Source organism: Microplitis mediator, chromosome 7, assembly GCF_029852145.1.
Source record: "Microplitis mediator isolate UGA2020A chromosome 7, iyMicMedi2.1, whole genome shotgun sequence".
NCBI classification, from domain to species: Eukaryota; Metazoa; Arthropoda; class Insecta; order Hymenoptera; family Braconidae; genus Microplitis; species Microplitis mediator.
Window position 1 is genome coordinate 19,121,261 of NC_079975.1, and position 24,225 is coordinate 19,145,485.

General features: G+C 31.5%; 1 protein-coding gene across 1 annotated transcript; it reads right to left on the minus strand.

Moving 5' to 3' along the window:
• Positions 1 to 1,280: 1,280 nt before the first annotated feature.
• LOC130671234 (serine/threonine-protein phosphatase 6 regulatory ankyrin repeat subunit B-like) lies at positions 1,281 to 22,357 on the minus strand. Its single transcript, XM_057475000.1, has 2 exons — positions 21,902 to 22,357; positions 1,281 to 3,696 (listed from the first exon to the last, which is right to left on the minus strand). The coding sequence occupies exon 2, from the start codon at positions 3,684 to 3,686 to the stop codon at positions 1,824 to 1,826; it is 1,863 nt and encodes a 620-aa protein (XP_057330983.1). The 5' UTR covers positions 3,687 to 3,696; positions 21,902 to 22,357; the 3' UTR covers positions 1,281 to 1,823.
• Positions 22,358 to 24,225: the final 1,868 nt, after the last annotated feature.

Sequence of the window (24,225 nt, forward strand, 5' to 3'; positions counted from 1 at the left end):
ATTCAAACCCGGCAACGTATGATGAAACCTATTAACCCACCTCATGGCATATAAAATTATACATTAGGGTGGGCCGAAAATCCGCTTTTTTTAAATGTTCATTATTAATACCAAAAACATTTTTCCTCGTACAAAAAAAAAGTTTTTCGGAAATCAAAAAAAATTTTAGGTCGATATCTTAGGCTCGCCAAATCCCGCTAAAGTTAGAAATTGTTTAAAATTTTTTTTCCAACACATTTTGATTGGAAATTTAATTCTCTACAAAAAAGGTCCTATAATAAAATTACGCAAAATTGATAGTTACTCAGATAATTGCAATTTTGCTCTAAAAAATGAAATTTTTCAAGATATTATTACTATTTCAGGGTAAAAAATAAATTTTATCGTAAAAATTTCGTAGGAAATTCAATTTTCTACAAAACAGACCTAATAAAAATTTATTCAAAGTTGATAGTTACAAAGATAATAGCAATTCTTGGTGAAAACCACCAAATAACGAGAAATGGGACTATCTAAACATAAAACTGCCAGTTTCTGATTAATTATAAATTTCAAGTTTTTACCAGAAGACCAATTTTGTAAGAAATTTGATTTTCCATGAAATTTATATGATAAAATTCATATTTTACCCTGAAAAAGTGATAATATCTTGAAAAATTATATTTTTTCGAACAAAATTGCAATTATCTCAGTAACTATCAACTTTACGTAATTTTATTATAGGACCTTTTTTGTAGAAAATTAAATTTCTGATCAAAATAAGTCGGAAGAAAATTTTTAAACAACTTCTAACTTTAACGGGATTTGGTGAGCCCAAGATATCGACCTAAAATTTTTTTTGTTTTTCGAAAATTTTTTTTTTGTACAAAGAAAAATATTTTTGGTATTCATAATGAAAATTCAAAAAAAGCGTATTTTCGGCCCACCCAATTATACAGTGTTCTTATCAATGGTCGAATTACTATTTATAACTTAATGAATATTTGTATTATTAAACTATTAAAGAATCTTACTAGTAAAATAGAAAATAAATAGGATGAACCGTGATAGATGGAATAAAAGGAATTAATCAGAAAATTATGCAAGTTTATTGCCAATTGTAACAAAGTTCAAGTACTTACAATAACGTTTGACCGATGGATATCAACGTGAAGCAACGCCGTTTATACACTAAGTTTATTACTTAATTTTAATATTATTATTATTATCGCGAGTGTATCGCCGGTAACGTACAGTATTTTCAATAGATTTAACTTCATTTAGAATAATCAGTAAACTTGGACAGTAAAGTATGATCGCAAGAGAATTGCTGGTAATACAACCATAACGAAAGTTAATTTCCCGATTTATGAAGTAATTGTCTGTATTAACAAAATCGCAAGTGAATTGCTAGTATATGACAGTAGTACTAAATTATACGTCTTATTGCTAATTGATCCAGGATCGGAGTGATTGACCGATAATTTAGGGCGTAGGACTAGCCTCGGGACTGCCCCACTTCACCCTTACAGACATCCGTCGACGTGATAATTAGTCATGTGATCACTGCACTATGACTCGTATAGTTTCAGACGGCAACGAGACGGGGAAAAATGGGAACCGCAAGGCTGAGGATGAAGATGATAATTCATATTGTCTCAATATTTAATAAAAAAAATATGAAATTATCAATAAAAAAATTTTTTATTAAAAAAAACACTAGAATATTAACAAAATATTCTATTATTTTAATAGTATCGAACATTGCGAGTTTAAAATCGTTAACTTTGTCACAGACATGCTAAAAAAATACATAATATCGTTTACATAAAATATATAAACTATCATTTCAATCTATTGTGACGATGCACCGTAGCATAATTTTTAAAACTCTTATCAACGTCAACAGCTTTGTCATGCTTACAATTTCTGCACCACTTGTGTCTATAAATCAACACTTGCAAATCAACATTAGTGAAATGTTTAAGAATTTTCTTCATGCAATAATAAGGAAGTGACCGAATGTCGTCAAAAATGGCCAACTTGTCAGCTTCATCCAACAACCTCCTTCTTACATGACCTCTTTCAAAGTTACCCTTGATAACATCAGCGTACTCGGGAAATTCAGACCTGTACTTTTCAGACTTGAGTGTCTCAAAAACAGCATCACGTTCTAAGTACAAGATCATTTGATTGGGCATAGCTCTGGCGATGTCGTAAAAACTCACATTATTTATGAACTTATTTTTCATTCTTTCAACTTCTTGCTCATATTTCTTTATCTTTTTTAATGGTGTTTTAGAATTTTCTATAGCGTCTCTATAGTTATTTTCATTGACATCGAGCTTCAATAACTTCATTTTGATGAAATATTGCGCAAAAGTAGTGACAATATTGATATCATATTTAATAAGACGAGACTCGTTGTCTTGGACAAGTCTGTAAAATATTCTACGGTTCATAGTTCCCTCTGGTTTTTTCTTAACCACGTAATCGAATGGCGTTTTTCCCTGATCGCAAGTTACAGAAATATCTCCGCCATATTGCAAGAGCCTGAGTATAAACTTATGATTGCAATCTGCAGAAGCCTGATGCAATGGAGTTTTGCCTTCACGATTTTTGTAATTTATATCGAACCCAAATTTAACCAAAATCGATATACAGTCGACGTGACCGAAACCAGCGGCTTTGTAAATTAACGGCAGCTTCATTAAATTTTCAATTACGCTACCGTCTATTCCGTTCTTCAAACAATTTTCCCAGCTCAATTTTTCTAGATACGAGAAAATGCTTTCTATTATCATCGGTTTATTTTTTCCTGTAGAGTCGGCGATTATCGACTTAATCTGGTCGAACTTCAGCTCGAGATTTTCGAATTTCAACAGATAGACCACAACGTCAACGCGACCATTTTCAGCTGCGATGTCGACAGCCGCCCGTCCATTGGCATCTTTTATGTTGACATCAACGCCTTTTTGGACCAGCAGTTCTACTATATCCTGATTGCCTGACCTACAGGCCAAGTGTAAAGGAATGCTCGTGCCTTCAACGTCTAGCTCAGCGCCTTTGTCCAGCAGAAATTCGACTATTTCATGATGGCCATACTCACATGCAAGACCTAAAGCAGTTTTCCATGCCTTAGTACTTTTAAATTTTCCCACTGCATTGATATTGACGCCGCTGTCCAAAAATATTCTGACGAAACTTAAGTACCCGTAGATGCAAGCTGCGTGAAAAGTTCTCTCAATACGGGGAACCTGATCGAAATCAATATGAGCCGGACGATTGGCCATTAAATTTTCAGCGCTGCTTCGCATAGTTTTTTTTTTCATCATGAAATGAAGCAGCCGTATAAAATCTTTACTTGTTATATATGTACAATTAACGGCAAACTCTCCAAAAAGTTTAAGAATCGGTATAGTATTTTGTTTCAGCGCTGCATTAAATGGCTGATCGTCATACTCATTTATAAAGTAAATATCAGCTTTTCTTTCTAACAGCATTCTTACCATTTCAATGTTGCCAAGAGTTATCGCGTAGTAAAGCGGAGAAGGGTAGGGTCCCCGGCGGTCGTTGTTGACCGGAGCGCCTTCTTTCAGTAGCGAATGAGCCAGTTCTCGATTGTCGTTTCGGAGTGCCATCACAAGGGACCAGTACAATTTATCCATTTCCTCTTTGTTTGATGATTTATTCTCCGCCGCGGCCATTGTCGGATGTCTGCAAAAAATTTTTGAAGTTATACTTCGCCCGGGAAAGAATCATCAGGCCTGATCATGCATGAATCATGCATGATCCATACATGATTCAGGTATGATCGTGCATGATCCAGGCATGACGTTGCACGATCATGCAAAGACATGTTTAATCATGCATGACAAGGCAAGAATAGTCATGCATGATCCATGCAATATCATGCATGACCAAGCTTAATCGTGAATGATCATGTCTGAATTTGCATGATTCAGGTATGATCGTGCATGATCCAGGCATGACTGCACGATCGTGCAAATCCATGTTCAATTGCGCATGGTCATGCATGACGAAAAAAGAATAGTCACACATGATTCGTACAATGTCATGCATGAGCAAGTTCAGTCATGAATGATCATTCATGACACTGCACGAATTATGCAATGTCATGCATGACCATGTAAAATCATCTTCGATCGTGCATGATCATGCATGACGAGGAAAGAATAGTCACACATGATTCGTGCAACGTCATGTATGACCAAGCCCAGTCATGACTGATCATTCATGACACTGCACAAATTATGCAACATCGTGCATGACCTTGTAAAATCACGCCCAATCATGCATGACTTGATATAACGGGAAATTAATCATCATGCATGAGATTGCATGACTGAGTATGACTTTGCATGAGCATGCATGAATATGCCTGATTCATACAAAGTGATATTCAATCGTGTATGATCATGGGTGAGAATGTATAATTCGGAATGTATAATAATAATAATAATTAGAAAATTTTGTTGCTTAAATTTTATTTGTTAATAATTTAAAACTATTACATATATAATTTCCTACACGCAATACATGGTGCATTGTTTGAATCTGAATTATTGTTGGAAATAAGAGTTTTTCACTTTCATGGATAGGCATTTAGAGTGTCTCAAAAAATCGACTTTTTTTTTTTTCTTGAAGAACATATAAAAATCGACAGAGTATCTCTAGACAAAGACCCTGTTAAAATATGAGACCTTAATATTAATATTTGAAGGTGGCGATTCACGATTTTCTATTTTCCATTTAAATAACATGGGAAAAAAAAAATTTTAATTTTGGAATTTTATACCTCGGCGATGGCTTATTGAACAGATAAGTTCAGGATATATTTTTGTAGGGAATTGAACGCTCTACAAAAAAAGTCTCTTATCATTTTTTGTTAAATCCATCTGTTCAAAAGTTATTGGAGCTCGAAGTCAAGTTAGAGTAAATTTCGAGATCTTTTTACTTTTCCGGCGAAACTATTGGACTTATCATAAAATGTCATGAGATCTTTTTTGTAGACAATTTTATTTCCTACAAATTATCATTGATAAATTTTTCTCAAATTCTGGATTTTTTTCCAGTTATTTCCATTTTAATGCCAAGCTCCTAAAAAAGTAATGTTCTGATCGATTTTAAGAGCTTGGCATTAAAATGGAAACAACTAGAAAACAATGCCGAATTTGAAAAAAATTTATCAATGATAATTTGTAGGATATAAAAGTGGCTACAAAAAAGATCTCGTGACATTTTATGATAAGTCCGATAGTTTCACCGGAAAAGTAAAAAGATCTCGAAATTTACTTTAACTTGACTTCGAGCTCCAATAACTTTTGAACAGATGGATTTATCAAAAAATGATAAGAAACTTTTTTTGTAGAGCGTTCAATTCCCTACAAAAATATATCCTGAACTTATCTGTTCAATAAGCCATCGCCGAGGTATAAAATTCCAAAATTAAAATTTTTTTTTTCCCATGTTATTTAAATGGAAAATAGAAAATCGCGAATCGCTACCTTTAAATATTAATATTAAGGTCTCATATTTTAATAGGGTCTTTGTCTAGAGATACTCTGTCGATTTTTCAATGTTCTTCAAGAAAAAAAAAAAAAAGTCGATTTTTTCAGACACTCTAATAGGCATTATATGAGTTATATTCACCTGATGTTCAACATTACAGAAAAATATTGTATGTTCAATAACAAATTTTTCTAAAACGAAACATATTATTTTCTCTAACTCTACGAAGAATGGTATTGATCCATAAATAATTTAATCATTATCAGCCACAGTTATCTGTACTGTGAAACTGTTAGTTTTTATTGTTTTATAAGCCTTAAGGCTTAGACAAGACTAAGCATGGTCATGTATGAATCATGCACGATTAAGCATGATTCATGCAAAGCTATGTCTGATCATGCAAAAAATTGTAATCGAAATCCGATCGAGCTTGAATCAGATTTAATCGAAGTTTTTAAGGGGGGGGGGGTAGGGTTTTAAAATTATTTAAAAAAAAATTTTTTTTTAATTTTTTTTCTGAATGAACAATATGTCAAGAACATTGTGTACAAATTTTAAATCAATCCGAGTAAAACTAACGGAGTTACAGCGTTTCAAATGACCGGCCGGTATACCTGATTTTTATACCTGCCCGACCTGCCCCTACATACCCCTAGTAGAAATCAGCTGCAATTTTCTTTGTTCTTCCGAATTCCTTTCTCCGGATGTGTGTCTTTCAAAGGATGTCAACTGATGACTCAATATAAGTATAAAAATTCATATTCTTTGATTGATAATTTATTTCAAATTTTCACGAATAAAAAACTTTAAATGGATTTTCCCGAAAACGTTATTTTTAAAGTCCGTGAACATCATAACTCAAAATGTACTGAACCGATCCCTTTGAAAATTTGAACATTACTTCTTCACATAAATCAACAGGTAACTACGAAGAGTTTTTTTTTGTTTTTTATTTTTTAATAACAAATTAACCGCGATTTTTTGAGCTAAAATCGCGTTTTTCACTTCCAAGTGCTGCAAAAAATCGAAAAAAAAAAAAAAAAAAAAAAAAAAACTCTTCGTGGTTACCTCGAGAAATACATCAACTTTAAAATGCATATCAATTGCACGCCTCGGAAGCGAAGCGGAGAGGTTGTGCTTTATAACCGACCTGTCAAGGTCACACGATTTCCACTCATTAAAGTGCATATATATTTTTTTTTTCTATTACTCTTACACATTATGAAAAATACATCAATATAAAGCTGAAACACTAATGAATAATCCTGATACTTTTTTTAATTTGTCCAATATGTATTAATATAACAAAAAGTTCATTAAAAAAAATTTATCGTGGACGTCCATTAGTCTGTGGTTCAAAAAAACGGCGTGGTACGGATATCTCGAGAACGACTTGACGAAACTACTTAATTTTTTTTTCAAAATTTTCAGAATTAAGCAAAGAAGGTTCCTTTTGAAAATTACTACTATAGGCCTTCTCGTTTTTTAAAAAATAAATCATTACGGTTAAAACCGGCAATCTTACATGTAAACAAACACACACTGCCGCCATTTTTTATTAGGAATGTTCTCCTTATTTTTTATTTTACTTTTATTACCGTATATTTACCATGGAATTTTCTATGGGAAAAGAGCGGGATATTCAATTTTATTCGAAATTTAACTTTTAAAAAAAACATAACATGAGCGTTCGAGGCGTGCACTTTTGGATTTTCCAAATTTTTTTTTTTTTTTTTTTCCGATGATCCGGTAACGAGTTATGATGTTCACCGCAAAACGACTTTTTTTTCGACGCGCCTCCGAAGATTCAACGTCACCAGCTTATTAATCAATATTTTTCGTTGAAAATTTTTTCTGATATTCTTTAAAAGTTGTACAATAATATGTGATTAAGTTTAATGAAATTATATTACTCATCTCGCCGGGAAAAAATTACAAAAATATGCTTTTTTTTCGCCTTTAAAACCCTACCCCCCCCCCCCCCCCTTAATCAGGAATAATCAAATATTTTTGATGAAAAAATTTCAATAAGGTAAGTAACCCCTCTATCGGCCAGGCCCCCTTTATCGGCCACTCAGTCGACAAATCGATATATTTCCACAATAAGTACGTATTCATGCGTAAATAGTTTTTTAAAAAAAAGTAAAATTAGTCTAGTTTAGATTAAACATACTTTGATTATTGTAAAAATTCATTTTTAATTAAAAAAAAAATAGAACTGCGTCAGATGCGATTTCTGGTGATTTTTTTATCAGGTAGGTTAAGTACTCTTGTTTTTTCAATAACCGATTACTAATTAAAAATAACAATAAAAGTCCGATTTTTTTTTGTAATCTCATTAGCTTGTTTCATGGTAATTTTAGGAGATAATAATTTAATGATTTTTGCCTAATTCATAACAAAAATAGGGTGGCCGAATATAGATACAAGAAAATTACCTCTGTATGCATTATCGGCCACTTTAGTTTTATTTTTTTAAGGTAATCAGCATTTATATGCAAAATAGTCAATTTAATTTGTTAATGTCAAAATAAATAAACAAATTGATTAAGTTATATTTCAAAATAAATATAAATATTTAGAATAGATGTAAGAAATTATATACATCCGATCAGCTAAAATTTTATCTAAAAAGTGGCCGATAAAGGGGGTCTAGGCAGGACGGTAGAGGGGACAGCTAGGCCGATAGAGGGGACATCAGGAATTGAAAAAATCGCTTTTTTTAGTTTTATAGTCATAAATTCGTCAAAAATGGTTCAAATTTGACTGTTTTTTTTCTTCAAATTTCCGTTTTTAAATGGCTCTAAGAGAAAAAAATCGAAAAAAAGTATTTCAAGTTTTTTGATAAGGATTTTGAAATTTGAAATTTAAAAAAAAATTTTTATATATGTTGATATCCTTCAATTTTTTACAAAATTTTTTATTTAAAATTTCTATTTATACCCAGAGAAGAAAGTACGACGGGCCCAGGCTTGGTTTAACTATGTACAACTGTGGACCAAGCTTGTAAGCCAGTGTTTTTCCAGCCTTGGTAGAAGTCTGGAATGATAACACCGTGCCAAGCCTGGTTGCCAGCCCTGACCCATGCTTGCTTGCCAGAGGTGGCCTATGCAGAGACAAAACAAATAAATTCCATGAGATAAAAATTTTATTATTATTAACGTAGTAGAGTTTGTGATCATTAACGTGAATGATCATTAACGTAAGTGAGCATTAACGTAAATGTCGAGCTCTTGCAATCGATTAGAACACTATTTTTTTAAGATCTCGGCATTAAAATAGAAATAACTAGGAAGTTATGCGAAAATAGAAAAAACTTTATCAGAGATAATTTGGCAAGCGTTCGGAAAATTGGAACGCATAGAAATTAAAAATATAAGCGAATTTTATAACACAAACGTTTCTTTTATAAATATGCTTGACAATACTGACAATTATATAGAAATTAAAGTTTGAGCTCGAATAACTTTTGAACGAATAGACTTTGTCAAAAAACATAAAATAACTTTTTTATAGAGCGCTAAATTCTCGATGAAAACATAGATGTCTTATTATTTTAGAATTAGCTGTCGCCGAGTTACGGAATTCTAAAGAACGAAAGAAATTTTTCGCATGTTATTTCCATAAGAAATTTTGGTTGGAAAGCGGACTATTCTAGAGTTAATATTAAGAGCTCAAATTTTCAGGGAATTTTTAACTTTCCGCTAAGAAAATCGACGATTTTCGAAAAATTGGGAAGTTATTGTTTTCACCCCGATTTTCGAAAGTCGAGTTTTCATCAGATGTCGACGTTTTGAGGTCCTAGGAAGCTATTCTGACTATTTTCAGAATGATGTCCGAGTGTATGTATGTATGTGTGTGTGTGTGTGTGTGTGTGTGTGTGTGTGTGTGTGTGTGTGTAAACTCTTTGTAACTTTTTAACTAATGAATCGATTTGGATGGTTGAGGTGGCAATCGAAAGAGCTTGTTGGCCCGCAACTTTCCTGAAAATTTCAGATTATTTGATTAAGTAGACTCGAAGATATTGGCGAATTAATGAAAAAAAAAAATTTTTTTTTTTAGTTTTTTAGTGATTTCTAAGAAACGACTTTAACGATTGATTTCAAAATCTAATCAGCTCTAGAACTTTATAAGCCGCGTCGAATGCCACCTTAACCATCTCAATCGGTTAATTTGTTCGAGAGATATCAATGGCGAAAGAAATGGTAAAAAACGTTTTTTTTCGATTATCTTTGAAGTGACTCATCCGATCAATTTCAAAATTTAATCGGCTGTAGAGTTCAAGAAAACGCGCCGATTGCCACCTCAAACGTCAAAATCGGTTGATTAGTTCAAAAGATATCGGCGCTGAAAAGTTAAAAAAATAACATAAAATGTTATTTTTTCCGGATAAATCAAAATTTAATGTGCTAAAATGTGTCTGAAATCATACCAACTCTGTCTCTTTATAGTCTCTTTCGATTATCAGATAATGTCATATAACTTGTTCCTTAGTTTTAAAGATATCGTCAGCAAAAAATTGAAAAAACCCAGTCGTTCATGTTTTTCTCGGATATTCTATCTATTATTGCTCTGACCTAAGTCAAAACTTATTCAAATCACGATTTTGATCACTGACATTGATTTCTGCCTCAATCCATTTATTTCAGAGAACATAATCGATAATAAAAATTTAAAAGCCGCTTCTTCATTAATGATTTTCGATTCTTAACATTTCAAACTCTAGCATAAAACCTAACTTGTTAGAGCTTAAAAGGCTCATAATAAAATGATTGCATGTAACAGCATTTTCGAGCACGAAGAGCTCGAAAATATATTCACAGTGATGTTTTCAAGCTCCTTGAGCTTGAGAACAGCGGGAAGTTTTGGGGCTGGCCCGCTGGGCCAACCAACGCCCAGATTTTTTTTTATCTATTTGAAAGCATTTAAGCCCCTGGGAGCAAAGAAATTTGAAAATATCCCTGCTAAGGACCACCCTAATATATATATATTAGACCGGTTCAAAAAAATCGACTATTTTTTTTTTTTTTCAAAACCCGCAGTGAAATATCTTCCTAGTCATGAAAAAAGAAGCCTGTGGAAGCGGGAGCTGTTAATATCAATTTTGAAAAGTCGCTCATTGTAAATTTCTATTTTACGTTTAAATAACATGGGAAAAAAAATTTATTATAACATGGGAAAAAAAAGTGTTCTGATCGATTTTAAGAGCTTGGCATTAAAATGGAAATAACTAGAAAGCCATGCAGAATTTGAAAAAAATTTATCGATGATAATTTGTAGAAAATAAAATTGTCTACAAAAATGATTTGATGACATTTTATAATTAGTATGATAGTTTTGCCGGAAAAGTAAAAAGATCTCAAAATTTACTCTTACTTGACTTCGAGCTCCAATAACTTTTGAACAGATGGATTTGTCGAAAAATGATAAGAGACTTTTTTTGTAGAGCGTTAAATTCCCTACAAAAATATATGCTGGGCTTATTCGTACAATGAGCCATTGCTGAGGTGAAAAATTCCAAACTAAAAAAGTTTTTTTTTCCATGTTATTTAAACGTAAAATAGAAATTTACGATGAGCGACCTTTCAAAATTGATCTTAAGAGCTCCCGTTTTCACAGGCTTCCTTTTTTATGACTAGGAAGATATTTCACTGCGGGTTTAAAAAAAAAAAATAGTCGATTTTTTTGAACCGGTCTAATATATATATATATATATATATACATATATATATATATATATATATATATATATATATATGGGGCATTCCACGCCAAATTGACCACTTTTGACCTCGACCCCTTTCGATTTGGCTGAAAATTTTTTTTCCTTTTCTACCCCATTAAAATCATTTTTCAGAAAATTTTCAAATTTTTTTACCCAACCCAAAAAAAATTATGAGTTTTTCAAAAATAAGGCTTTTATTTTATCAAATAGCTATAACTTCTTCAAAAATTGACTAATTGGGACGTTATTTTTTCAAAATTTTTGTCATTGAATGTCCTTTTCAGAAAAAAATACAAAAAAAATTTTAAGATGATAAACTCTATGAAATTTTCGGCCTTTTCGAGAAAAACCGTGATTTTCTCAAAGTTCGCCATTTTTTATTTTTTTTTTTATTCGCTCAAAAAAAACTTCAATTAATTCTGCAATTTTTCCCGCCAATCTCAGAGTGGGCCGACTTTTCCTTCTATTTTTTTTTATCAATTGAAAAAAAAATTTTTGCCCAGTTGGGCTTATCCTACAAAACATCACTATAGAAATTTTGAGGATTTATAGATGACGTCCGACTTTGAAGAATTGAGACGGAAAAATTCATTGAAAGTGGTAATCCTCGAAAAAATTTGGATTTTTTTCAAAAAATTGAAAAAAAAATTGAAGATACCTATAAATAATTTTATTGTATTTTTTTTTTAAACTAGACCTGACAACAAAGGAAATGAAAAAAAAAATTGCCATTTGGTTTATTTTTGACCAAGTCACAGGCTTTCGAAAAATAAATCTAACGTCCATCGCTATTTCAAAAGCCTGTGACTTGTTCAAAAATAAACCAAATGGCAATTTTTTTTTTCATTTTCTTTGTTTTTAGGTCTAGTTTAAAGAAAAAAAATACAATAAAATTATTTATAGGTATCTTCAATTTTTTGAAAAAAATCCAAATTTTTTCGAGGATTACCACTTTCAATGAATTTTTCCGTCTCAATTCTTCAAAGTCGGACGTCATCTATAAATCCTCAAAATTTCTATAGTGATGTTTTGTAGGATAAGCCCAACTGGGCAAAAATTTTTTTTTCAATTGATAAAAAAAAATAGAAGGAAAAGTCGGCCCACTCTGAGATTGGCGGGAAAAATTGCAGAATTAATTGAAGTTTTTTTTGAGCGAATAAAAAAAAAATAAAAAATGGCGAACTTTGAGAAAATCACGGTTTTTCTCGAAAAGGCCGAAAATTTCATAGAGTTTATCATCTTAAAATTTTTTTTGTATTTTTTTCTGAAAAGGACATTCAATGACAAAAATTTTGAAAAAATAACGTCCCAATTAGTCAATTTTTGAAGAAGTTATAGCTATTTGATAAAATAAAAGCCTTATTTTTGAAAAACTCATAATTTTTTTTGGGTTGGGTAAAAAAATTTGAAAATTTTCTGAAAAGTGATTTTAATGGGGTAGAAAAGGAAAAAAAATTCTGAGCCAAATCGAGAGAGGTCGGGGTCAAAAGTGGTCAATTTGGCGTGGAATGCCCCATATATATATGTATATATGGGTCATTCCACCAAATAAAATTATTTTTACGGGGCGACCCTCGTCGATTTGGTGCAAACTTTGTAGAGTCGTTCTATATATTAAAAAAAAAATTCTCTGAAAATTTGAGCCTTTTATATGCAGCTGTTTCAAAGTTATGATTTTTTGAATTTTTTAAAAATTTTTGTTTTCAACTTTTTCATTAATTTTTTTAAAGGAAAAAATTTTTTTTTAAAAATGAGCACATAACAGTTTTTCGTAGAAAAAATTCTCAACTTTCCAATAATGTGACGAGTCACAAAAATTTTAAAGTTTTAATTTTAATTTCAATTTTTAATTTTTAATTTTAATTTTTAATTTTAATTTTAATTTTTAATTTTAATTTTTAATTTTAATTTTTAATTTTAATTTTTAACTTTAATTTTTTTTTAAAAAAAATAAAAATTACACGTATATATAAAAAGGAATAAATACGTAAGAGCAAGTGAGAAGGGAAGAAAAAAAAAAAAAAGAAAAGAAATAAAATTCGTGGAAGAGAATTAAATCCTCGGAAGCGAATATCGGGTGAAAGAAGAGAAGAAGAAGAGAGAGACAGCGTCAAGAAAGAGAGAGAGAGAGAATGGGCGATTGCACGCAATTTAGCAGCGGTAGTTCCGAGTGCCGCCGCTAGGCGGAAAAGGGCGCTGATCGCTGTTCGCTCGAGGACGGGATACCTAAAATATTTAAAAGCGATTCAAATATACACTGAAATCAGATCAGCTCACTACCGGACAATATCTTGTAGAGAGTAAAAGTACCTTAAGGGAAAAATACTCGGGAGCTGAAATTGAACGCATTAAAGCTGGAAGAAATTCCAGCTGCAGCAGAAGAAGAAGCAGCGGAGCAGTAGCAGCATTACACAGTATACAGGCGTTATACTGGCAGCGGAGCAGTAGCAGCATTTCACAGTATACAGGGGTATACTGGCAGCAAAGCAAAGCAGTCTTACGCAGTATACAGGCGGTATACTGGCAGCGGAGCAGTAGCAGCATTTCACAGTATACGAGGTATACTGGCAGCAAAGCAGAGCAGTCTTACACAGTATACAGGCGTTATACTGGCAGCGGAGCAGTAGCAGCATTTCACAGTATACAGGGGTATACTGGCAGCAAAGCAAAGCAGTCTTACACAGTATACAGGCGGTATACTGGCAGCGGAGCAGTAGCAGCATTTCACAGTATACAGGGGTATACTGGCAGCGGAGCAGTAGCAGTCTTACACAGTATACGAGGTATACTGGCAGCGGAGCAGTAGCAGTCATACACAGTATACGAGGTATACTGGCAGCGGTAGCGGTAGCAGTCATACACAGTATACGAGGTATACTGGCAGCGGTAGCGGTAGCAGTCATACACAGTATACGAGGTATACTGGCAGCGTAGCAGAGCAGCATTACACAGTATACGAGGTATACTGGCAGCAAAGCAGAGCCAATACGCAGTATACGGGGTATACTGGCAGCAAAGCAGAGCGGTCTTACACAGTATACAGGGGTATACTGGCAGCAGTAGCAGAGCAATCAGACACAGTATACGGGGTATACTGACGGCAGCAGTAGCAGTACACAGTATACGACGCCGAAACGGGGCAAGGTGACCACATCGGTGATTGATGCAGTATTCAAGGAACACCTGTATACCAGAACAAGCAGTCCGGAGGCAATTTAACAGCGGTGGAGAGTGCTGGGTCCAATCAGCAACCGAGGAACCAAAGGGCGGTGGGATAGTCGCGATTCTACACACTTACTACTTTCCTGGAGCCACCGTACGAAGGATATTCTTTAGTGGAGGTTGCTGCGACATACAGGAGTCCACAGACGGTTCCATAGAAGGCCAGGCAGTCCCATGCAACACAGTACAACGGCACTTTTTCAGTGGAGGAGGCTACAGAGTTCGGGTAGAAATTGAAAAGGACACGGAGCCAGAGTTAAAAGCGGGCAAGCTGCAGCCAAGTCCCCGAGTCACTACTGAACAGCGATCCGGAGCGGGAATACGGCAGAGGCGAGACAGACCACGGATTCTTGCCCCAAAACCAGTGACGCAGAGTGGCGAGAACCAACAACAGCCCAGCAGTAGAGCCAGACCTGTCAATAGTCAAGTTGAGATACAGTGGGAGTACCCGTACGAGACTGTAATCTCAGAGAAGTTCCTCAGCGGTGGCGTATATCAGGTCCAGCAGAAACAGTCAAGCAACACCCATACAGCAGCCTATTGCAGAGTAGCAGCCAGCCACTAGAGGGAATCCACTACCAAATATAATTTTTCAAAATAAATTACTTTTCTTTTCATGTACTTAGTTAATAAGTCATTTTCAATAAATAATTATATATATATATCTTAAAAAAAGGGTCTTCTGGTCAAATTAATTTTTAGCAATAGTAACGTCACCACCCTGATATCCTATCCTTAAGAATCCTGGCAATCCGGCGAGCCAATCCACAATAGGGTTAAGGGTTAGATTAAGAATTAATTTTAATTAATTTAAGTAGGCAGTAAGTTGAAACGTTACAATAAAAATATCTATTTTTCATTTTACGTTACAAAAGACCTTTTAAAATTCGATTGAAGACGAAAAAACGATTTTTATGACTGTGTGGCGCTTGATACATCTAATTTGATATTTTTTTCTGAAAGCTGAGACTTTTTCCCACACAATATGTGATTTTCACGATGTGCATATTTATTGTTTGAATAAAATTAAATAAAATATAAACTCTCGATGATTAAAAAACGTTAATTCTTATTTTTTTTTTGAGGATGTTGATACATTTTTACCACATATATATCCTAAGCTATCAACAATAAGTGAGATAGGGTGCACTGCTTGTGTTTCTTTTACCGTTTATGACTCAAAGTATTGTACGTCCAAAACATTTATTTTCTAAAAAAAGTCACGATTCCCTGATTAAACCAAACGATTCGAAACGGTTTGTAATGTTAAATGCCCATAAAAAGGGTGATTCAAAAGTATTCAAAGTATTCAAAAGCCTTAAAAAGTATTTAAAATTTTTTTTCCAATCGTTTTAAGTCGTTTCTTTTAATAAGGGATGGTTATAACAGTGAAATCAACGCTGGTAAAATTTTGAATAGCCCGGATGTATTAACTTGCGGTGTGAGGATATGTTTTCGGGTATGTATCTGCAGTAAAGCTCTAAAAACAAAAATTATAAAACTATTTTTCATGATACCAGCATCAATGGTTCAAGTCTAGGAATTAGTAATTTGAACTTTGATTCTTGTGTTTTGTTCAATAGTGATTTCTGACTATTGATGTCATCTGCGTTAATGACAGTTCTGACTTTGTAATTCAGTTTTATAAAAATTTGCGTGCATAATAAATAGTATTTATGGTTTCTGTTTAACTATAAATTGCAAAGCATAAGTTAGGCGTACACTAATGGTTGATCGCACCATTGGGTTTAATATAACTCGATTCTAACTGGCTGCTGACACTGATAATAATTTTCAATGCAGGTAATCATGAAAAAAATAGTGTGTAACACTAAATGAAACACGACTTCAAATTGCAGTTATTGTCAGCTTTTGCCTATGGCTCGGGCAGCCTACTTTACTTTCTTCTGACATCGTTTTGTTTCATCTCTTGCCACACAATGAACTATTACAGTTTGTTAAAACTATAAAATCAATGACTTGTATTTAAATAATTATTGATTTTGTTCAAACAAAAAATATGCACATCGTGAATATCACATATTTTGTGGGAAAAAGTCTCAGCTTTCAGAAAAAAATATCAAATTAGATGTATCAAGCGCCGCACAGTCATAAAAATCGTTTTTTCGTCTTCAATCGAATTTTAAAAGGTCTTTTGTGACATAAAATGAAAAATAGATATTTTTATTGGAAAGCTGAGAATTTTTCCTACGAAAAACTGTTATGTGCTCATTTTTAAAAAAAAATTTTTTCCTTTAAAAAAATTAATGAAAAAGTTGAAAACAAAAATTTTTAAAAAATTCAAAAAATCATAACTTTGAAACAGCTGCATATAAAAGGCTCAAATTTTCAGAGAATTTTTTTTTTTAATATATAGAACGACTCCACAAAGTTTGAACCAAATCGACGAGGGTCGCCCCGTAAAAATAATTTTATTTGGTGGAATGACCCATATATATATATATATATTAGGGTGTCCCAAAAAAAAAAAAAATATTTTTTTTTTACATCTTATGGGCTCAAAAGTTACTTCATATTATAAAAAGAATCCTTACAAAATTTCATCCAGATATCTTTAAAATTGAGCTATCACAAAGGGGGGTCCCCTTTCCCATTTAAAACACACGAGAAAATTTTTCATTTTAATTTTTCGTTATTAAGACTATGAAATAAAATTTTTTTCAATCTCGCTTAGTATGATTTTGTAGGGAATTAAATTCTCTACAGAAAAGTGTTGAAGCATTATGTACGTCAAACGAACTAGAAAAAAGTTACGGGGCTTCAAAAATCAACAAAAATTTAGTTTACTCAGTGTTAAATTTTTTAAAATTATTTTTTATTTTTATTGCATCAAAAATTTTTTTTTTCAAATTTTGACGAGCATGCTCTTGTAGGAAATTTAATTTCCTACAGAAAGTATCGGATATCATATATACGTCATATGAATGAAAAACAAGTTACAGGGCTTTAAATGTCAACGAAAAGCGGAGTTTAAAATATATTAATTTTTTGAACTAAAATGTCAACGGAAAGTGAACTTTATTTTTCGTTGACATTCAAAGCCCCGTAACTTTTTTCTCATTCATTTGACGTATATATGATATCATATACTTTCTGTAGGAAATAGAATTTCCTACAAGAAGATACTCGTCAAAATTTGAAAAAAAATTTTTTCAATGCAATAAAAATGAAAAATAATATAAAAAAATTCAACACTGAGTAAACAAAATTTTAGTTGATTTTTGAAGCCCCGTAACTTTTTTCTAGTTCGTTTGACGTACATAATGCATCAGCACTTTTTTTTAGAGGCTTCAATTCCCTACGAAATAATTTTAGGCAAAATTAAAAAAAAAATTTTTTTTATTGTCTTAATAACGAAAAACTATAATGAAAAATTTTCGCGTGTGTTTTAAATGGGAATGTGGACCCCCCTTTGTGATAGCTCAATTTTAAAGATATCTGGCTGAAATTTTGTGAGGATTCTTTTTATAATATAAAGTAACTTTTGAGCCCATAAGACGTTAAAAAAAAAAATATGTTTTCTTTTTGGGACACCCTAATATATATATATACCCGAGTAGAAAATACCTGATGTAATGCCTGACACTATATCCGGGCCGGGTCAGGTACCACTACGGTATGCCGGAAAGGGCTTGCCGTAGTCTTACCTGATCAGTTTCGGACAGGGCATAGATCAGGATAGCCCAATATTAAAACTATTCGAGTAGTCTAAGGTTTGCCGGAAGAGGACCGGATGGAAAACGGATTTGGAAAACCCTCAGCTAAAATTATAGAGCCGTGCGAGGCTTTCCTGGTCAGGAACTGGACAGGAACTCTTCAGGAATACCTGATGTAAAAATAAATTTTTTTTTTTAGTTGACAGAATTGAAAAAAAAGTTATTCTTTAAATACGATAGTGATTTATTTTGTAAAATTTAAGCTCAATTTTTTTTTTCTTTTAATAAGTTATTTTACAGGACTACTTTATTTTTCGCATTCTGGTTTGCAAAAAATTTTAAAGTCCCACGACTAAAAATATTTCGAAATCTTAATCGTATTTTTGTCATAAAAAAAAAATCCGAGCGAAATTTATGACTACAATTTGAATGTAGTTTTTAATAACAAATCAATAAGAAAAATAATAACTGTTTCGGGACTGTCAACTACATTTAATGGGCTATTTCTATAATTAAATAAATTATTTTTTTATATAATATAAAGATCAAAATAATTTACTTCAGCGTATTGGTTTTGATTCTCATGCTTCAATAGCCTTGTCTGTTTCACACAATAGAAAATTTCCCGGGCGTCTGTGATTGCAGACTGTACCAAAAAAATAGTGAATATATATATACCTAAAAATGAAAAGCTATTACTGTTATGGGTTTGAGGATTAAGAGGCTTGACAATGTAAATTTATTTTTATCGGTAGAATATTATGGTATTTACTTAAACTGGGTAGTATATACGGGTACTCATATTCGTAGTAACAATGAAGTTCTTTTCCTTGTCTTTCTTCAAGTACAGATGGAAAATCTATTTTTTTGCTCTCTTGCGTTGTCGGTACAGAAGGTTACTGGCTTAAAGTATAAAGTAAAGTACTTTTATTTGCCTATTTTTTTAACGACCTTATTTTATTTTAAAAAATTTTGGAGTGCACATCGATATTTTAAAATTTTGTGAACGTTTAACAATCAGTGCGTACCAATTCAGGTTAGTAACTGTATTGTTATAAGAATGAACAAGTGTTATAATTTTTTAAATTGTACTATTAATAATTATATCTAATAACTGAGTTTTGAAGAAGAAGCCGAAGAAAGAAGTGAAAGAGGAGGAGAAGGAGAAAAGGAAGATTTTTCACTTCATTTTCCTCTTGAAAATGATGAAGATTTTAAAAAATTTAATGCAAAAATTTTTAATAGCCATAAAATTCTTCATGATTTAGTAAGTTGTTATTAATTATTAAATAATTTATAAAAAGCGTTATATTAAATGCTTCAAAGAGCTACAGCTGATATTATTATATTTTTCAGGTGATCCGATTATCCTATATAGTGAGCAACAAAAAAAAACATCAAAAAATATCGGCTCAATTATGCGAGTTTATCTGACTCGAGATGTTGTATTATTATACATGGCGATAAAAAACACGACCAATAATAATAAAAAAATCTTCAAAGATACACCGTTATTTTTATGTATAACAGGTAAATGAATTAATTTTAAATTACTAAATAGAATTTTTTTTAATTTTGAAGTGCTATCATTTTATTTTATAATCTAACAAAAAAAAAAAAAATTGTGCTAAAAGTATATAATTTTCTGTTTTAGAAGTAATAAGAAGAATTTTACGTAGGAGTTCAAATACAACCTTAGATGATAATGAAATTCAGGGAGGTTTATCATCAGCGACGAATAATGCTAGAGATTGGAATATTCATCGATTGATGCGATTAGAAGAAAGTAATAAAAAAAATCGATTTATAAGGATGTACCACTTGTATAATGTATTAGTAATAACAAAAAAAAAATAAATGAAATTAATTTTACTTTATATTTTTAAAGCCCCATTAATCCATGGACTGAGAAAAAAATTACTTTTAAAAAAACATACATTCTCGATCAAAGAAATTAATTTATTGCAATAAGCCTTCAAATTACTTATTGCGAAATGAAATATTTTTGAAAAAAATTCTTAATGTTTGTAAAACGTGAACTTTTTGATCGAGAATAGTTTTTTTTTTTTGTAAAAGTAATTTTAACTCCCGATGTAACGATAAGAATTTGGTCAAATAAATTTCTAAGGGCTTATGCCAGGCTTGCCGGAGCAGTTTCATAGCCGGCACGTCCAACAGGGCCCGGGCCAGGCATGCCGGATTGGGTCCGGAGTACTCATCTGCGTTACATGCCAAGTCAGGTACGAAGAAGGAAAGCCGGGTCCGGCCCTGGTTAGTGTCAGGTCAAAATTTCTACTCGGGTATATATATTTTGAACTTAGAGATCTTTGCTATACAAAAAGAGGAGAGGTTGTTGGACCTCAGTGTTAAATAATATTAAAAGAATAAGTTAGTCTAAGCTAAATCTCTTACGAGTGAAGACATACTCTAGAGCGCGTATTTTTAATAAAAGATATAATATTCATTTGTTTAATAAATTGATTTGTTTCATTCACGATTACCATACCTAAATTCCCAACAGTCATTTTTTTGTACTTACTTCTAATGGATGTTAAAAATAAAAAAAATTTTTTTTTCCAAAAAATGATGACAGAGTCTTGTAGGGAATTTATTCAAGTTTTCAACGCCACCCTTCGACTTTCTGTGCGATCATTGGTACCTGAAATATCGATAATCAAAGCCAAAAGGATAATTTTTTGTGTGAAAGCTGATATCTCTGCGACAAATTATCCTACGAAGTTAAAAAAAAACCAAATTGAAGCTGAATAAATTTGCTAAACGAGCTTTGCATTTGTTTAGTTGAAAGAATTTTTCCGCGGTCCGTGGGCTCTTCGGAAAAAAAAAAAAAATTTAGAAATTTTTGTCTTGCGGTATTTCTCATGTTTGCGCAATAACCGGAGCTTTTAAAAATTTTGAAAAAAATGCACCAAAACTAGAGATTTCAAGCTTAAAAAGGCTTTTTTTAAAATCTCGATATGATTATTTTTCACCAAGTTACAGCCTTCCAAAAATCACTAAAAAATTTATAAAATTTTTCTGCTCCTTTAATTTTTTGCATTAGTGTATATAGTCGATGTTTTATAATTTAAATGTGATACGTAAATAGAAGAAAAACAACGTGGAAGAACCATCAGTAACGCACCCCTAGCGCTTTCGCGCTTGAGGTGTGTAATAATTAATAAACAAATGAGATCTGAATTATTTTTTAATTTAAAATTAAATTACTAATAAATAAATTCAAAAAATTAAAAGATATATTTATATTTAAAATTTATTAAGATTATAACTAACTAATAAATCAGTTTTATAAATTATTTTATTTAATCAAAGTTATTTGCTTATCATTTATTTATGAATGATAAAGGTTTTTAAATATCTCATATAATTTTCAATGTGCGTGACGTCAGATAGGGCTCAGAACAATACCGTACAGATATCAGAGCCATCCACCGTATTGTTGTCAGATCGATACAGTAGATCGTTGCAGTAACAATCTAGTAGATAACTATAGCGTATTGTTACTGTAACTATACAGTATACTTCTGAGAACAATATTTTTTTCGCCGTGTAACAAAAAAAATTGAGTGGACCGTTTGAGACATGTGATTTGTGTTAAATTTAACACAAATTTTTCAACTGTGTATATGAACATTATATTCAAACATACATAAATTTTTGCCGTTTTATAAAATTATATATTGCCGTATATATAATAAAAATAGAAATTTTTTTCATGCGGGAAAGCATAAATTTTTTGTCAACTTACTTGTTATTAGCCGATGGTGATCTTATCAAAATGTTTCACTTGAAGTGTATTGATCAACAGCTCTTTTCTTCGTACTTCCTTTTCTATTCTCTTGATTTAGTAAATAACTATTACTCTTTTCTAATCGAAACTTTTTCTTTAGCAGATATATAAGATCTCTACTAGCCCACTAACTTGGATAAGAAGAAGAACCTAGATATGACCTTACTGGTTTGGCACTCAAGACACAACTGAGTCTATTTGGGTTCCTCGAGCAGGCCTCCAAAAACCGGACGATTTCCCGATCTCTGTACATTGGAGAAAATTATACTCCTACGCTATGCCACTATCATCCGAGTCTCCCCACTTCCTTTGAAAACCAGTTTTACGGACAGAATATGCCTTCCTCAGTGGTTTTCCATATTGTAAATACTTCAGATCCCTCGCTTTTTGCCTTCTGTAACTGTCTCCTCTACTTTAGCGATTATTTCAACATTCATTTTTCATCATTATAATTTTTATAAACAATTCAATTATTTAAATTAATTCTTTCAATTTTTTTTAATTTTTCTGATGAATAATTATTCAATTATTATCACTAATAATACAAAAATAAAAGTAATTAATAATTATTAATTTATTAGTACATAATAAGCATTTTTTAATTATTTGGTTCAACTTATTTATTTCATTTTATCGGTTCAATTTTTCATTTAGATTTTCGTTTTTCATTTGATACACAGAAATAATTTTTTGATGAAAATTACTCTGCAATTTCGAGTAATCCTGGGCCATTACAAAAATTAGTATTTTTTATTTCAACTTTTAATATTTTCCGTTGAAATATTATCATCACTAGACTATATTTTACTCTACTAGTGAGTAATTTTTTAACAGAAGGTAAAGTGGTATAATTATATGATTTTATACTCTGTTGGGATCCCGTATTTAATCGGTTAATGTGAATATTTTATCTGAATCTACCAATTTTTATTCAACGTGTATTAATTTGTACTCTCCGATGTAGCATTTCTTTAAACCTATTGATATTACGATGGAAACTTACTTGCACTTCGAATAAAATTTCGAATCTATTGAAGTATTTTTTACTCTCAACTGCAGAGTAATAATTCAGTAAGTCTTCGTTAATCTTCGGTTACTATCGGCTTCGATTAAGTATCTTTGATTTTAATCGCGACAACTTACATGTTACGCACACAAACGTATGCTTAGAAAAAAAAGACGATCTCTTTATCTCTCTATAACTTCATATTTATTTTAAAGTTCCACAAAATTTGTATCTTTTCTTTTTCAGCACAATACGAGTAATTTCTTTTTTTTTCTTTTTCAAAACGTTTATTTTAAGTCATATTTTAATACAATGAGAGGATTTTAGATTTTTTATAGAAATTTCAACATGTTAATTTTAATTTTAATTTTAATTCAACATAAATTTTATAAAATAAATCATCATCTTTTCATCATAACCTACGAGTAAAAATTGAATTAGAGAGAATTTATTTTGACAGCCGCTAGGGATAATTTTCACTCATAATTGTAAGTAAAAATTAATCTGATTGATTTTTAGTCACTGAAAGAGTAAAATTTCGTAATTCAAAAGTAAAAAGTCATAATGGCCCAAAATTACTCGATTTAGAGTAATTTCTAGAATAAACGACATAGCAATGTTCGTACAAAAATTAATTCCGTGTAGTTTGAAATTTTACATCAATTTTTACTTTATTCTATATAAAGTTTTAGTTTGGTTGATATTTCTATTTGATAATTTAAAGTTTCATTTTATTTATTTAATTCATGACTTGAATCTATTTCATTTGTTCAATTTTCAATATGTAAAATTTACGTATATTTTACTTTTCTTTGATAATATTCGTAATTAGTAAACACTATCATTTAACAAAGACATTTCTTTTCTTTGATTATTCTAGACATTCTATTGATTTCTCTAGACACCGTAATGTATCTTAAATATTTTTAAGCTTACACCATTTAAAATACATTATCCCTCCATTATTCTATTCATTCGGGCTCTATTTAAGTGCAGCTGCCGACATGCGTCATCAGCCTCTCAGTAGATTATTTTAAATCTTTAAAAACGTGTTAATTATTGAGAAAGGTCATAAACTATGAGCGTAATCATAATAGAAACGAAACAATAGTTTTTTTTTCTCAAATTTTCAAATTTTTTGGAAATTTTTTTTTTTTTTTGTTTTTTTCTTGCTTTTCCTGAGTAAACAACGCAAAAATTTGAGAAAAGTTGAAAAAAAATCGTTGTTTCGTTTTAATTATGATTACACAATTAAAGGAACAAAACTTGTTCCTTT